Source organism: Vipera berus (genome assembly GCF_964194415.1).
Source record: "Vipera berus genome assembly, chromosome: 7".
Lineage (NCBI taxonomy): Eukaryota > Metazoa > Chordata > Lepidosauria > Squamata > Viperidae > Vipera > Vipera berus.
Genome location: NC_138209.1, coordinates 332654 through 349412, shown reverse-complemented (window position 1 = coordinate 349412; position 16759 = coordinate 332654). Strand labels below are relative to the sequence as shown.

The window sequence follows — 16759 nt, the reverse complement described above, 5'->3', positions numbered from 1 at the left end:
AAGGAGGGAGAGGCTAAGCAGAGGCCACTGCGCTAAGGGGGAGACCCCCCCCACAAAGCAGAGTTTGCCTGGCCAGACAACCTACTGGAAGGGGAACATTCGGACGGCGGGCCAGAGCAGAGAAGGGCCAGGAGAGCGGACCTCATCCACCCCCACGTGGTGCCAGACGGCCCTTTCCTCTCTCCGGCAGATGACCTTCTCACCAGAGAAAAACCGTCCGGGAGGTCTCAGGCAGGCCCGCCCGGGGCTAGATCTAGAACCTGCCACCATCATGGCTGCAATACTTCACTCTCTCCCCAAACCCTCTGACAAGCGGTGTCACAAGCTGTGAAATCCAATTCTGCCTGGACTGGCCTTCCATCTCATGGTAGCGGTGGCTCCCCTGACAGGATAAATCAGGACAGCCGCCTGCTCTGCGACGGAGGCGAGAATGTGCTCCAACTCTGGACGCTCTCCCAGGCGCTCCAGAGGCTCCTAAAACGGCACGAAAAGCAGGACTTAATCGCGGGAGGAAAGGACACGAAGCAGAAAACAGATCCGGCGTCCTTGGTACAGTTTGCAGCACGGGCTCGTAGCAAGGATGAAATTCAGCTTAGTCCAATACTCAACCGGAATCTTGACCGAGACGGGCCAGGAGGATCTGCTGTGGCCAGAACCCTCCAAAGCTGGGAAAACAGCAGGATCTCCTGATCCCTGGGCCAGAAGTGACTCGGCGCCGGGAAGGAGCTCCAGCCAAGTGCCCGAAGGCCACACCTGACTTTGGGGGACAAGGAGGGAAGCTCCATGCACTGACCGACTCCTTCCACACTGAGCCCAGCCTCCGCGGGCACCTTCGGACCACCCACGCAGACCTTACTTCCACCTCTGGACCACCTGCTCTGAAACACGCTTCCATTTTAGGCCGAGGGTCGCCGAGCGATGAGGTGGACCTCCCCAGAATTTCCCAACAGTCTGTAGATCTACTCAGAGCAACTCTGTAGGATCCTTCCACGTCAGGGGGGCAAAAAAGGCGCCTCTAAAACAGCTTCTCCGAGTCATCTGGAATGCAGGAAGAGGATCACCTGTCACACTCCACCTCCCCTTCGAGCTACCCCAGCTATAGGGGGCTCAGTCTGGGGGCCTTGGATCCAAAGGGAACGCAGAGGGATGCTTAGGGATGCCACTCTGCTCGCAATGCCCAAAGGGAGGGAAGGCAGCCGGTGCCTGACTGTGCTCGTCCTCAGTTGGATCCGGCCTAACCTCACACTCAGCACACGTTCCAAGTCTTGAATCTGATCCAGCGCATACAGCAGGGAGAGAGACAAGTGCGCAAAAGATGCCACAGCCACCCACAAACATCCTAAGTCACCAGGCATAACTCAAGACACTCGTCTTGGTGTTTGAGGAAAAGCAATTCAATAATCCAGATGTTTCTGTTTTGGTGCCACAAGTGGACTATCCTGCCCCAGCACACGGCTTCAAGACAACCATCCAAAATGTGGAGCTTTGCCTTCATCACAGGCCGTTGCAGTCTAGGATGCCACGAAGAGGCCAATTTTTGGACTTCCTTCTGAGTCCTCCGGCCTCCCTTTCCAAGGCTCCTGGGCCTCTCCCATCATCTCAATAGGGCTTGAAAGGAGGAGGAGGAGGAGGAGGAGGAGGAGGAGGAGGAGGAGGAGGAGGAGGAGGAAATGCTTCAAATGGACAACCAGCGTGTGGACAGGCAGCTCAGGGCAAACTCTGGACTGTGGCGAGGATCACAAGCCCAGAAAGCTTTCAGATCCAGGGAGAGGCCAGACGTGGCTGCAGGACTCGTGGCACCTGGCAGCAGCGGTGAAATCTTCACAGGACACAAGGCAGCTCAGTGAGCTCAAAGGAGCAGAGCGGAGCGAGGACCTCGGCCTCCTCACGGAGGGTCAGACAGACGACGTCTCCAGCTCTGCACCCCAGGGAGCACCGGAGTCTGGCTGGGGATGGCTGCAGAGGGGCTCCTTTCAAATTTCTGCAAATGGAGTATCCTGGCTGGGGACCCCCCAGCAGCAAAGCACAGGACAGGTGGTGGGATCAACCATTCAGAGCGCAGGATGTGTACCTCTGCCCGAAGCGCGGCTCGGATTCGGGAGGTGTGCGCGTGGGCGCTTGTGCAGCCGCCTGCAACCCCCACTTACACCTCAAGCCTTCGGCTGGGTAGGGATGTGGCAAGGCCTTGGGGGGGGTTGCGAGCACCTCCAAATCAGCCTTAAGAGAGCCGTTCTTCAAAAGGGGATCAGGCCCCATGGCTGTGAGAATATACACGGCTTTCTTCTGCCCTCCAAGCCAAGATTCATCACGATCTCAAAATGCAACCAATATCTGTTGCCGCATCTTGAACAGCTGCTTTCTCAGCTCTCCTCTGCTGCAGAACGGCGCTCCCTAAACGGAGAAGCAGTTCCAGGGATGCCCAGGGCCTTCCTCGTGCAGGGGGGGCAGCAGGCAGGTGAGGGGGGGGGGGCTTCCTTCCCCTCCTGAAGACCACGGCAGCCGTGCTTTGTCCGTGGAGATCCTCAGCCATCCGGGCCACAGTTCTCCCAAAGGTGCTTTTTCACGCGGAGACCGGACTTCCTTCAAGAAGCACCTCTGGGGCAGCCGGGCTTTGCTTTAAAATTATAACCAGAAATTTGGGGCAGCGCTGGAAGAATGATCGTCTCTCGTTGTTTTTTCCTTCTCTTTACTGAGGCTCCTTTGTTCATTGCAATTCACCCAGGGTGCATCTCTCTCCTGCCCGGCCAGCTCAGCAGAAGGCCAGTCCCTGGGGCAGGCGGCCGAAGGGCGGCCCTTGGCCCTCTTCGTTGCAGGGAGACGCTGAAGGGGAAAGACTGGATCCCGCCCGTCTCTCTGACCTCATCCTGTCTTCCTGCCCGTCCCATCCCATCTGCCCTGAAATCGCGGCCAGGGACGGCTGTTCCCGACTGGGAAACCAACAGCGGCTGTCCTGCCTTGCTGGAAAACAGCAAGTCAGAAGCAAGTCAGAGCCAGGGACTTGTGGGCGTCAAAGGCTTGGATGAAAATACTGGGGGGGGGGGGAAATAAGGTTCCCGCCAAGGAACAAACAAGCTGCTGCTGGGAGTAAACACAATTTACTGAAACTGAGTGCAAATGTAAATGAGACACAAGACAACTCTGGCTAAGCTAAAATTTGGACCTGATAAACCGCATTTCAATTTTCTTTAAATTTCTTTTATGCCAAAGAGCCTTGGGAGGTCCCCACTACCAAATTTCTTTCAGAGTCTCAGCATTTCTAAAACTGGCTGTGTTCTTTAGGCGTCCCTCTAAACAATAAAAGTACAGAGGAGACATCTCCAGACAAAGATTAGATATGCTTTTCGATTTCAAAGATTGTGGAGCTGATCTGCATTTTATTCCTTGAAGAGAAGCCGGGGGAAAGAAAATAAATAAGCAGGCCCCGCAGTGAAAAGATTTTAAGCGGAAGAGCTTCTGGACCTCTGTAAGGTTCCGCCAAGGAAGGAAGGAGGCCGTGGGGCTGCCCCAGACAAACTCTCTCCTCTGGAAGCCCCCAGGGCGATTCCCGCAAGGGGCTTCCTCTTCCCGAGATTAAGGCACTCTCCACTCTGGCGGCTCATCCAGAGCTCTTCCTCTGCACCCAGGTCTCCAGTCTCAGCTCCTAGGCAACCATCTCGGCTTGTTTTTAAAAGGTTCCCAAGAGAGCAGGTAACAGAATAACAGAGTTGGAGAAGGGACCTTGGAGATCTTCTAGTCCGACCCCCTGCTCAGGCAGGAAACCCATCCCGTTTCAGACAAAAGGTGGTCCAGTCTTCTCTTAAAAACTCCCAATGTCGGAGCATTCACAACTTCTGGAGGCAAAACTGTCCCACTGACAAATTGTTTAGATGTGGGCAACCTGCATTTGCTCTCTTTCTGTTCATCGCAAGTCTAATTTCGAGGGATGATTTTGAGCGTGCAGATGCTTCTCCACCACAAAAGCTAAGTTTCTTAAGCCCTCAGAGACGTTCCCAGACATAACTTTCCTTAAGTGGAGGACACACAGAATCAGTTCCCAGACCAAGAGCTTTTGGCCAGCAACAAGGCACCCTCACAGCATCATCAGCCTTAGGGGACGAAAAAGCAAGTCAACAGCAGCCACATCATCAGTAAGATGGGAGGTTAAAAACCTTCACACAGAGAGTGAAGGGCATCCGTCCAAAATGAACTAACTGAGCAGGGGATGGGATGAGATAAATTTTAAGTCCTGAATTTTGGGGTTCCTGTGCAACCTGCAAGATGCACACACCAGAAGCAGATGGTGATCCTCAAGATCCCTTTCAAGTGTTACGGCTCAGCTCAGCCAAGCCCAGCATCTGCGCCTCCCTTCCTCTGGCTGAACTGATCTCTGCCTCTTGAGGCTGCTGCCATCCAACCCGGCCCGACCATTTTGGGCCCTGTTTATAACTTTTCCTCAGTGGAAGTGGATCCCTTGTGATCCGCTCCACCTGCTGGGAGAGCAGAGAAGGCACTTCCGAAGCTCCTCTGAGCAGGACGGGGCCAGCAGGAGCAACCCAAGCGCCACCCCGGTTACTCAGCCCAGGCGCTGCAAGAGAGAGCTTGCCCCCCCTCGCCCCTGGGCCTCACATCCTCAAGCCCAGCCGGTGGGTCTGCAACTGGGGCTGGACTCGGAGGTCCAGTGGGCCGGTCCTAAAGCCAGCGGCCTCTTGGAAGGAAGGAAGGAAGGAAGGGCCCCCAAGCAGAGACCTGCAACTGGCTGAACAGACGGGAAGGAAAATGGCTAATGGGGAAGCCCAAGAGGCTTGAGCAGAGAGCAAGAGGGCAACTCGCAGGCAGCTTTCCCGGGATGGGCCCACTCGTGCCCACCCTGGCCTTGGCAGCCGCACCACTGCTGCGGGCAACAACATGAGCAGGAGGAGGAGGAGGAGGAGGAGGAGAGCACCAACTCCTACGCGAAGGAGGACAGGCAACGAAATGCGACCGGCTGCCTCGGAGTCGAGCGTTCCCCCCTCCACACCGCCTCCATTCCCGTTTCCTCCCCCCGCCCCCCCCAGCCGTGCCAGGCAGAAGGCGCAGCAGCAGCAGCAGCAGCCGCCCGACTTAGACTGTACCTTCCGTGTGGTGGCAGCCTGTTTCATGGTTGCAGAAGGGAAGGAAGGAGCAGAGAGAGAAGAGGAGAGAAGAAGGGAGAAGAGAAGCAGACAGGAGATTAAACCATTCGCTCAGCCACAACACCACAGCCCCTCCCGGACAGCCTGCTGCAAATGGCTGCAGCCCCGTCTCGCTTCCGGAGCCTCCTGGATGCCAGACCGGTTTCTGGGGCTGGACAGCCGGGGAGCATCCGAGCAGCAGCCAGAGCCACGGGCGGGGGGGGGGTGGCGGGCGGCACATCCCCTCCGCCAGCAGCCTCCAACCACCGCCCCGGATGCTGATTACATCACCACGCCAGAGCCCTCCCCTCCCCTCCCCTCCCCGGCCTTGCAGGCAGCTCCTGGCTCCAGAGCTGCGGTGGCAGCGGCTGATGCACCAGAGATGGGCCAGGCGCCTTTCCCCAGAGAGGAGGAGGAGGAGGGGGGAGGGGGATGTGCACCTGGAGTTCAGTTGTCTCCCTCCCCCCAGCCCCTCCCCATAGGACTCCCTCCAGAGGTTCAAAGGAGCAAGCTAGAGCCTCCTTCCTTGCAGGCTGGGTGCAAAAGTGCCCCCAGGGTCACCCTTCTTCCCTTCTCCGTCCAAGGCTGCAGTGGGGCTGCACCTCTGGGGGGGGTTCTGGTGTGGTTCCCCCCCACCCTCCTCCCGGGCGAAAGCCCAGCCTTCTGGGAAGGAGAAGGACCTCCGGGCTTGCAGCGATGCTCCTCAGCAGCCCTCCTATTAGCTGTCGGGGGGGGGCATACAGCACTACGCCTTTCTTTCTACCTGGAGCAGTCACTAGCTCTTGGCAGAATCTCAAGGGCCAGTGGAAAACCCCCAAGATCACGGGACGTGGCCACTTTGCCCTCCCTCTGGGAAACCCACCTTTCCCGGGGGGGGCACCGCTTTCAGATGCAGGCTCACGCTGCCCCACGCGTCACCCAGGCAGGCGCCCCAGCCAGAGGCTCCTTACCTGTCGGGAAACAGGCTGAGGAGGGGGCCTGCTTCAAAAGGGACGGGGGCTGCTTTGGGGGACGGCCAGGGAACCGACCGAGCACCTCGACAAGGCGAGAGGCTGGCAGGGGTCAAAGGACGAGAGGAGCTACCAGCCCCAGAGGCTGCTCCATGCCGAACCTCTGGCCCCGAAGGGAGAGCCCCGCCCTGCGCCCAACCTCTGGGCCTGGCACTTCCTGCCACCTGCAGGGCCTTCAAGCTGGCACGGGCCGCAGGGAGCTTCATCCCCGAGGCCCCCCAGGGTGCCCAGGCCCTGCATTCGGGGTCTGCTCCGGGAGTCCATTAAAGGGGGGGAGCAAGACGGCTCTTGAGCAGGGAGACCAGCAGCTCTCGGTAGGGGTGCCAAACTGGGCGTCTCCGAAGGGGAGACGCTGCAGGGCTGGACCAGAAGAAAAGGGGCCTCTCCCACAAGCCCCTTCCCCAAAGCCTCCTTGGTGCTTTCAGGCGTATCTTCTCAGCCCCAAGGGACGAGAAAGCAGCCCTCGGGCTGGAAACAAAAAGGGAACGGCCTCTTTCATTTTGCTGCACAAATACAAATGCTTGCAAAGTGCAGGGCGTCCTTGACCCACAACCACAATTGCGCCCAAAATTTATGTTGCTAAGCCAGACGTTTGTTAACTGGGTTTGGCCCCACTTTACGACCTTTCTTGCCACAAGTGAATCGCTGCAGCTGTAAAATTAGAGACCTGGTTGTTAAGTGGACCTGGCTTGTTAGAAGGTCTAATAGGGGATCGCGTGACACACACACACACACCCCGGACGCTGCGACCGTCATAAATATGAGTCAGTTGCCAAGTGTCTGAATTTTGATCACGTGACCCTGGGGGTGACGCAAGGGCCCGAGTGTGAAAAACGTTCACAAGTGACGCTGTAACTTGGAACGGTCACTAAATGAGCTGCTGTAAGTCGGGGACTACCTGCGCTCCCGGAGATCTTTCAGGAGCCCCAATGAAAGCCCTGCCTGGTGCTTCCCCTCCTTCCCCCGGAGGAAAGGGGGCCCTGGACGCGGCCTGCTCCCCTTCCCCTGGCCGGCAAAAGGGCGCCCGGCTTCAGCTCTCTGGGCTGCCCAACCTTTAGTTACGTCCCAAGCCCTAAAATCCTCCGAAGGGGCCTTGCCTTACGAACAAGAAGCGGGGAGGGAGAGTGGGATTCCCCTGGGAATCGGCCGCTGGAGCAGGGGGGCTGAGCTGGCAAGCAGAGGCGGGGAGGCCCGGCCCCACGGAGGCCCCCCTCCCCAGAGAGGCCCATTAGATGCAGCCATGGGGGGGGGGATGACACATTATTCCACACTAGAGGGGGGAAGCCAAGAGACAGTGCAAGCCATTGTCAGGGCCCTTCTTCGCCTGTCTACTCCAAAACACTTCATTCTTAGAGAGCCCCCCCCCCCGGCCCTGGCCAACGGCTCTGGGCTGCCGGGAAGAGCCCCCAAAGAGGCCTCTGTCCCCGCACAGGCCGGCCTGCGTCTTCCCCGAGGGACCCGCTTAGTGCGCGTAACGGGGCAGAGCGAGGAGGAGTCCGGCGGGAACCACCTGAGCGCCTGACGGGGGGGGGGCTTCCGGGCCTCCAAGATCGATCAGGGCACCCCGAAAGGGGAGATCGGGGTTCCTGCTTGGAAACCGGCCTTCCCGCAGCCTCAGGTCTGGTTGCCGCTCCTCTCCTGAGGGCCGCTACGGGACAGAAGCAGCAGGAAAGCCCTTTGCGTAATTAAGCGGCTGACGTTTTGTACGATCCCCAAACGCCCAGGAGCTCGCTTTTCTCACCAGAGCTGTGACCTAAAGCCACGTCTTCCACAGGCCACCCCCTCCCCGACTGCCATAAGCCGCGGGCAAGCAGGCCGGGGCTGAGCACCCAAGCCCCCCCCCCCAGAAACGTGACCCCGGCCTTCCCTCCTTCGGCCTCGCCAGGCCCCTGCGGGCTCCTGGGCGACCCATCAGCCCCTGCGAGCCTCTCCCAGGCCGGAAGACAGATGGCAGGGCCCGACGGGGGGGGGGGGGGAGGAGGGGGGAGGAGGGAGGGGGGCTCCCCCCCCGCAGCCATCTGTCACCCGCAAGACAGCTGGAGGCACCAACTAATCCAATCAGCAACTTGCCTGGACCGAGACGGACAACTCCCAAGAGCCCCCAGCCCCCTTCATGGGGGGGGGGGGAAGATGGACTGGGCTTGGTAGGGATAACATGGGGGGGGCTTTGCCCTGAGGCGAAGGACAAAGACTCCTGGAGCCCCTCCCAGCCTTGTTTTCCCTCCTGGGGTGCACTCCCAGGGGCACCCCGCTCCACCAACCGCCAGCCGTCAGGCAAGCCGAGACCTGTTGCCAGAAGCCAAACAGGGGAGACGTCACTGCGCACTGGGGGGGGGGCGGGGGTGTGTGTCTGCCAGGCACTCCTCAAGGCGGAGGAGGACAGAGCCAGGACCAGGTTCGGGCCTCATGCAAAGCCAGACGGACGGACGGAGGGCGCAAGCAAGCGAGGCATGCAAGCCGAGGAGGCCTCAGGCACATGCAGCGGGAAGCAAGCAGAGCGGGAAGGAAGGAGGCGGCGGTTCTCCCCACCCGCTGAGTTCGGGGCTCTGGAGCTCGTGGAGCCTGCTGTGTTTGGGGGCCAGGAGGAAGGACCCCCCCCGCCCGAAGCAGGTAGGGCCTCTCTTGGGGCGGCTGGAGGCCGAGGGAGAGAGGGGAGGGGGGATTCACCTGCCAGGTGCTTTTGCTCGTATGTGGCTGGGACTTTCTGCTTGGGGGGTGGGGGGTCAGCAGCCCAGCCTCCCCCCCCAAGCCGATCTCAGCCTCTGCTTGTCTTGCACTACGCAGAGCAGCCCCCCAAGAAGGGCCCCTTTCCTTACTGGGCAGCGTGAAGGACGCTTCGGACCCCAATTCTCCTCCCGTGGCATCTTCATCCCCCCAGCCCAGCCCAGCAGTGGGAAGCCCGTCCCCCCTACCGCTGCTTGGCCAGAAGAGCCGAGGGCGAGTCCGGCGCAGGGGCTCCCAACCTGGCCACTTTTAAGGCCTCCGGATCCCAGGCAGCCACGGATTGTGGGAGCTGGAAGCCCACAAGTCTTAAAGTCGCCCCATTGGGAGCCCCCTGCTCCAGAAGACAGTTCAAGGGCCGAGTTGGGGGGGACGACGATCTCAATCCTCGTAGCAATTACCCTTGGCCGGCCCCTGCCCCGGGAAAGCTGCCCCCGCTGAGGGCTGAGCTCTGGGCACGGCCCCCACGGCGGCAGACCAGCGGGGGGGGAGAGGGGCCGCTGCGCTCCCCAAACCGCTGGGGGATTAGCAGTGCAGAGGGTGCTGCCCCCTCCGCTAAGGCCTCTCACGCCCAAGCGAGGGGGGAGGGAGGGGGGCTTTCTTTGCGGCTGCCAGAAACCCAAAGTAAGCCGGCAGTCTCTTTACGGGCAACGCTGAGCAAGCTGGTGAGGGGGACGTGCCCAGGTGTTCCAGGAAGCCCTGAGCCGGCCAGGGACCCCGTCGGACCCCTCGGCTGCCCTAACGGGAACATCCATGCAAGGGGGATGCATGCGTGGATGCAGCAGCTGAGGCCACGACAGCCACCAGGGTGGCCTTTTGCACAACTGTTTCATGCGCACGAGAAAAAATAGGCACCACCTTTTTAGGTTTCACTCCACGCTGCGTAGAAAGAGGACAAAAGGACAGGTTAGATCGGGGGGGGGACCCGGCGGGACTCAGAAACCAGCGGCTCCAAACGGAAAGATGTTCCAGGCGTTCCAGCTTTGTGGAAAGCGGTGTCCTCTGGGCCAGCCCACACCTCCCGCCGGCCCAGGTCAAGGGCAGAACCGATGCGCAGCAGGGAAAACCCCCTTTAGTGGCCACAGCTCACCAACCCTTTCCGGGACCGCCGTTCCCCACCAGCGCCCAGGCCGGAGCGCGCTTCGCTCTCGGGCAGCTCTTGGGCCGCAGGTCGTAGGTCAAGGAAAGGCCCCCTGGACAGGAGACTCAGAAGTGACGCTGCCCCCCCTTGCCCCCCCCCCGGATTAAGCAAGGCCAGAAGTGCTCGTGGTGCCCTCGGACGCTGCCATGCGATGCCCCCCCCAGCACAACCCAAAGCCCAGCGGAGCAACGCCATCCGGGCAGAACGGGAAGAGTGTTGCCTGTTTGTGGATTCGTTTCCATCAATCTCCTTCCCTTTCCCGAAGCCCCAATTCCAATTTTGCCCCCAAATGAAGAAACACCAGCGGCAACGCACAGAAATCCTGATCGCTCTGTGGGAAATTATTTCAGCTTTTTACTTGTGTGGACTCAGAAAAATGCTTTTTTCTGACTGACTACGCGACACCCGGTTGTTCCGTTCGTCACCACTCTGCCACCTTCACACGGGCAAATGCCACCCAAGGAGGAGACAATCCGGCTGCCCCCTTTGCGTCTTTCATTTATCTCCTGCGGCTGCGGAATTGCTTCCCAACGGAAACCCTCTCCGGGGAGGGCGGGAGGGGCGGACCCGGCCGTGGACAGGAAGGCTTCAAGAGCCCTTTGGGTCTGGACTGGGGTGGGGGAGAGACGGGCCCTCCGGGAGGAAGGGCAGGGCCCAACGGGGGCTGGCTCTGACCGTGACCTGGACCAGGTGGCAGGCAGAGGGATCCCAGCGTTAAGGATCTCGGCCATCTTCTCACACGTTGGTAGGGTGGTCAGGGAACCGGGCCCTTCCCTTCCGCAGCACTGATCTGGGCCCCGGCTATTTCGGGGGGGGGCAGTGGGAGCGGAGAGAACAAAAAGAGAACCAAGCTGATCCTGTTGGCGGAGAGGAGGGGCCGCCGAGGAGGGGCGGCAGAAGTCAAGGGGGGGGAGGACCAGCTCCGAATAAGAAGGCCAAGAGCGCTCAATGGAGGGAACCATCCCGGCTGGGTGAGGGAGGGGAGAAAGACGAGAGGCCCCTTGACGGCCAGAGAGAGAAAGGGGAGGATGCTGGCTGAGCCCGGAGACGGTGGGTGCCGGCTGCCCATTCCGCCCCATTCGGCCTTATCCCGGGGACAGCTTGCAAGGATGGATAAAGCCATACAAACATAAAGGAAAAAAGAAAAAGAATTCTACATAGAAGGAAGGCTATTGCTAAGCACATTGATTTGTGCTTTAGATTGTAAGCCGCCCTGAGTCTTCGCAGAAGGGCGGGATATAAATGGGATTTTTAAAAAAAGGAAAGAAAAAAGTCAGAATTTTTCTACCTCCCCCTGGAATCAGGGAAGAGCCGGGGGGCCCGTGAACCCTCCCGGCCAGGCCGGCCAGCCGGCGGCTGAAGAGGGGGACGGGAGGGGTGGGGCCTTCCTGGTCTCTCGGTTGGCCCAAGGAGTCGGGCCGACGACCGCAAGAGGACACGGAGGGGCTTCGTTTTGCCCCCCGGGCACAGGGGAAGCCAGGCAGCGGCGCAGACTTTCCAGATCCTCGAGCGGCGACCGGCCAGTCGTTTCCATCGGGGACCGAGGGGGCATCAGCTGCCCTGCCAGAGCTGAGCGCACGGGGCGGGGCAGAGGCAGCTGATCCCTCACGGAGGCGCGTTCCAGGGCCACGGCGGCCACAACGGAGTCAGGGCCAAGGGGGTCTTAGGTAAAGCAGGCCCCCCACCCTCCCACGACATGCAGCGAGACCAATTGCAAAACAGCAGGTTTTTCTTTTGCAACGAACATCGGGAGACATCAAATGACGATACGGCAGAAATGAACCACTCACCAGTTTGCTGGCCTTGGGACCTTCTGAAGAATCTGGAGGGGAAAATCAAAATAACGGCATTTTTGAAAACGATTTTATTGGGGGATGTATTTTCCCATAAAAAGCTATACACCGCCCAAGACTGCCTCTGCGGAGCTTCTGGGGAATTCTCTGAACTCGTTTGGAAGGAAGAGCTTCGAAGCAGGAAGTCCGCTCTCCTGGGTCCTGCAGGTCCCCCCCCCACCCCCGGAGCCCTTCATGCCCTCCCTATTTAGACAAGAGGCCTTGGGATCCCTGGGCGGGAACGTGCGCAAGTCAGTTTGTAAAGTTCTGGGGCGCTCTTTGTTCCAGCACTGTCCTCTTAGCAACGTTTCATCTCATACTCAGACTTTTTGCTCATTATTCCTTTTGATTTATTGTGATTATTAGTTTCCCCACCCTCCAGAGCCAGGGTTCAGCTGCCTCCACGATGCTCCCTCCCTCCTCTCGTTTTTTCTCCACCATAACTCCACCTCCCCCCCCCCCCCGGTGAGGTAGGTTGGCCAAGAGGAAGGGTTACCCCTGGGCTCCTTAGTGACTGTCCTTCCCCACCCCACTGCTTCCCCCCCCCGGCTCCTGGGCTGGAGAGGGCCCCCCCGGGGGATCCTGAAGATGGGTCTCAGCCTAGACCTTCACCCCCCCACCCCCACGGCTCTGCTGCTGACTCGCGTCGCTAGCTGCAAGGCAGCCACCAGCCAACATGCAGGATGGAGAGGCAGAAATTTGCAATGTGGTCGTTGCGAACCTTGTCCCTGTCCTTAGCTGAACCCGGCCTGGACTGAACGTCCTGCTGGAAGCAGCACAGGCCGAACCGCAAACGGAATCCAAGTGGGGGCCTTGCAGGGCCCGGCAAGGAGCGGAAAAGGGGAAGCTGCTTCCCCAGCTCTGCCCCCTGCACTTCAGGCTGCGAGCCAGGGCTGGCTGGGACGTGGGCAGGGGGCTCTTCCCCCGACAGCCACCGAGGAGACAGGCAGGGCTGGCCGTGGCCTCTGGGATCAACCTCCGCTTCTCCTGCTGTTTCAGCCACTGAGCAGCCCCCCCCCCCCACGCTCCCTTTGGCAGCTGTGGAAGAGCAGAGCCATAACAAGGAAGCCGGCAGAGGCCCATATTGCACGTGGCAGTTTCCAGGGAAACCCTCCAGCAGATTGGGGGGGCCTCTAGGGAGCTGAACCTCCGGCAAAATCAAACGCTTGGATGCTGCTTCCCTGCCGCCATCTTCCCTGCATGCCGGCTCCCCTCTGTTCACCCTCCGTAACAGCCATCTCCCCTTCTGCTCCACACCTGACAATCACCCGCTTTCCCATGCCTGAAGTGGACCCCCCTCCTTCCCTTGGGCCGGCTTTCCCAACCCCCCCCCCCGGATCCCATCTCCGCCATCCCAGGCTCCCCTGAGACTGAGCAGATCCCTGGAGGGCCTCTCCTTGGCATCCAGCTGCTCAGCCTCCCCCCGCCCCCCGTGAGGATGTGGGGGCTCCCGGAATGCCTGCCGGAAGCCCCCAGAATGGCAGCCCCTCGTGGCCAGAACTCCTGCGGGGCCTCCTCCGCTGCTGCTCTTGAAAGGCCAGGCACGGCCCCCCCGAGAGGGGAAGGGCCCCCTTTCACGGGGGCTTCGCACTTGCCGCTCTTCACTGGCAACCTCTTTTGTCCCCGTGTGAATCGCTCTGAGGGGAATCGGGCTCAAGAAGGGCGGCCTACAAGGCAGGTGGCCAGCCACGGTTTCCAAAGGGCAGCCGAGCCATTTTCCATCGTAAATGGCCAACCTACGGTAAAGAGGCAGGGAAAGTCCTCAGGCCTCAAGAAGGCCGAGAGAGCTGGAGACCCTACCTCTCTTGGGGACCCTGCATGCCGAAGCCTCCGGGGTTTCCGGGGAGGTGGTGTCTGCGCCATCCTCAAACACCTGGATCTAAAGAGAAAGGAAAGGAAGTGAACAGAACGGCCCCATCTCCCTCCTCTTTCCGGCATCTTCCTGCCTCGGTGCAGCAAAAAATGCTTTCCCCGCACAGCGCTAAGCCCACCCGCGGGGTCAAGGCGGCCCCGTCCAAGCCAGAGCTTCAGGGCGTCTTGCGCCTTCCGTGAGCTGCAGGGACCGGTGAGGGAGGAAGGTGCCAGCCAGGCTCTTTTCCTTTGGGGGCCCCGGCAGGTCCCCGAGGGCCCTTTAGGCGGCCCAGGCACAACTGGGGGGCTCCTCTGGGTTTCCACCTGCCCCTGGCAGCGGCCCCCCCTGCAAAGGCCATCCGCAGCCGAGGAGAAGATCAGAGTCGTAGGAGCGAGTCTTTCTCCGAGAGCTGCTGGTTCCTCACCCGGGACTGACTGCACTTCTTTCGGTAGCCGTGTGAATTCCTCCCCGGAGCCTCCACACGTTTCGGGCCACGATTCCTCGGAGCCAGAGGGCAGATGCAAAGGAAAGCAAGCCCCCACCCCACCCCCGAGACCCGCAGGAGGAGCAGCCAAGGCTGGGTGGGAAGATTTGAAGACCACCACTTCTCCGCTCCGGTCTCTGGGTTCGCGCCAGCCCAAATGCCCTTTCCAAAGCTGGCATCCCTTGAGGACCCGGCCAGAGAGTTGGGCGAGGCTGGGAAGGGGCTCCGGCGGGAAAAGAGCCGGGAGAGAAATGCCAGAGGCTTAGCCGGGAGGTCTGCAGCGGCCGCCCGGCTTCCTTCTGGACAAGGTGCAGGAAAGGACGGGGGCCGCTGGGGGATCCCACCTCAAGCCCTGGGAGGCCGGGGGCTGAGCCGGGAGCAGCGCCAAAGAGAAACCACGGACCGCTGAGCCAGCGGCCGAGGGAGGAATTAAAGGTAAGCTTAGATACTGTCATTTGCCTTTAATGGCCAGCGCTTCTCCCCTCCAGATCGATAGCTACCTTTATTTATTTGCAACATTTATAACCCACCTTTACTTTTTTTATATAAATAACTCAAGGCGGGAAACAAACTTAACGCTCCTTCCTCCTCTGACATTCCGCACGACAACAACCCTGTGAGGTGGGCCGAACTGAGAGAGGGAGGGACTGGCCCAGGATCACCCAGCCAGCTTTCAGGCCTAAAGTGGGATTAGCCAGCTGAACCGCTGGGTGAAATTTAAAGCCGTGTGGATCGAAAGCAGCATAAAAATCAAAACCCTAAATAATTCCAAGAGTCCCAGCAAGCATCATATCGTGCCTGCCTGCGTGTCAGAATGTCATCAATCAATCAAACATCCATCAAGCTTTTGTGGCGGGAAATCTGTGTGTGTCATTCTGCGGCCGCTTCCCGGCAGCCGAGAGCAGGGGAAGAGCGTGGCATGGAGGGTCAAAGCCACTCTGCCCCTCCCACGGCTTCTTCAGGCCCCTCAAAGCAAGCGAAGCCCCAAGGGGGGTTCCCCACGCCCACTCACAGACCCTCTTCCTTCCTGACCAGGGGGGGGGGAGGAGTGCCCGTCTCCACGTCGGGGGGCCACACCTGTGGAGGGGAGGCTCACCTGTGACTGTCTGACGAAGATGCCGTGGTTCTCCTCGCAGCTGAAGTATCTCTTCCCCTGCACCGTCCCATCGTTTTTGCCTCTGGCTTCGTCCAGGATGACGCCGACCCATTTCCCCGTGGCAAAGAGGGTGGCCCCCACGTACGCCACCGTCCCACGGTGCCCCTTGCCAATCACTTCCACCCGGGCGCCCACTTTCAGGGGCTTGCCGCTCACTTCCGCGCTCATCCTGGCACCGGCGCTGGAGACCTAGAAGAGCCAACACGAGAAGGAAAACGGTTGGCCAGCTGCACATTTGTGGCTTGTAGATTTTTAGACCTCAAGGCAACACACATTTGATGCTCTCTTCTTATTTTCCCCCAACGACGATCCTGTGAGGCAGGCTGGGCTGATGGAACGTAACTGGCCCCAAGTCACCAGACAACTACCGTGCTGAGGGAGGAGAGAGCGGAACCAGCCCAACAACCTAACCGCTAGCCGAGACGCTAACAACCGAGCAGCAACCCAGGCCGTCCCACCAGCCGGAGACCAAGAGCCGCCTTCCGTCGCAGAGGGCCGGAGAGGAAGCCGGAAGAGGCCCGAGAGCCCAGGGGCGAAAGGCCCGCCTCTCCTTCCGGGATCGCTGGCAGCCCGGAGCCTCCTCTGGACGCCCTGGGTTGGGGGTGCCCAAAGCAGCCACTCGGCCACTGGCGCCCTCCCCTTCGGGCTCTGGTTCCGAGGCTGCCCGCAGGAGCCCTGAGGAGGAAAAAAGGCCCTCCGGAGCGGCTGGCTCTGCGACGTCTCTGGGCTCCTGAAGATGGCCAGCGCGCCACAACGGGAGAAAGCCTCTCTTGGCAAACTCCAAGGTAAGCTTGGGGAGCCAACCCGGTCTGCTCCAGGGTGCCCCCGACATAAGCCCTGCCCCGTTCGGAAGGGAGCCGGGCATCCTGCCCGGTGCGGAGCTTCCACGGCAGAGAGGACGGGCAGAGCTGCTTCCGAGCACCGCAAGAATCTCTCTGTAATCAAGGTGCGGAAATAAATTGCAGAGAAGCTTCTCCCAACCGGTTCCCTCGGCTAAGTTCATTCCGCTCTCGTGGAAAAGGGCCCTGGATCGGAAAAGAGGCAGACCCCCGTCCGTTCGGAAACCTCAGTGGGGATCAAAATGCCCCCAGACGCGCCTCCCACAGCCTGGCACTTGGAAGAAGCCTCGCCCTGGGCCGGCTGCCTCTCCAGGCCCCACAGACACAGGCGTTGCTGCCACTGCTCCCAAGCCGGAAGCGCCTGGCAGGGAACCCCCGGCTGTCCTGCCGCCCCCCGAGTTTTCTTTCCTGAAGTCAGCCCAGACCCCCGTATTCCCCGTCAAAGGCCTCGTCCCAGCCCAGAAGCCCCACCAAGGGAGCAGGAAACAGCGCGGCAACTCCTATGAAGTCTTCACGGCCTGCTCTCCTTGCCCCAAAGGTCTCAGGGCAGCCGGCCTCTGAATCAAGACCCAGGAGAAGAAAGGCCAGAGGGCCC

The 16759-nt window shown here is 60.4% G+C and overlaps 1 protein-coding gene across 2 annotated transcripts in view; it reads right to left on the bottom strand.

The window, feature by feature from the left end:
- Window positions 1-16759, bottom strand: part of DCTN1 (dynactin subunit 1) — a 51684-nt gene that overhangs the window by 21294 nt on the left and 13631 nt on the right. Inside the window, exons 2-5 of one of the 2 annotated variants that reach the window (XM_081332048.1) lie at window positions 15266-15514; window positions 13634-13712; window positions 11792-11823; window positions 5091-5108 (exon numbers count right to left, since the gene is read on the bottom strand). In XM_081332048.1, the coding sequence (XP_081188174.1) occupies window positions 5091-5108; window positions 11792-11823; window positions 13634-13712; window positions 15266-15493 (357 nt within the window). In that variant the 5' untranslated portion in view covers window positions 15494-15514. Of the gene's footprint in view, window positions 1-5090; window positions 5109-11791; window positions 11824-13633; window positions 13713-15265; window positions 15515-16759 lie in introns of those variants that run through there. The other variant, XM_081332047.1, reaches the window with a different exon arrangement.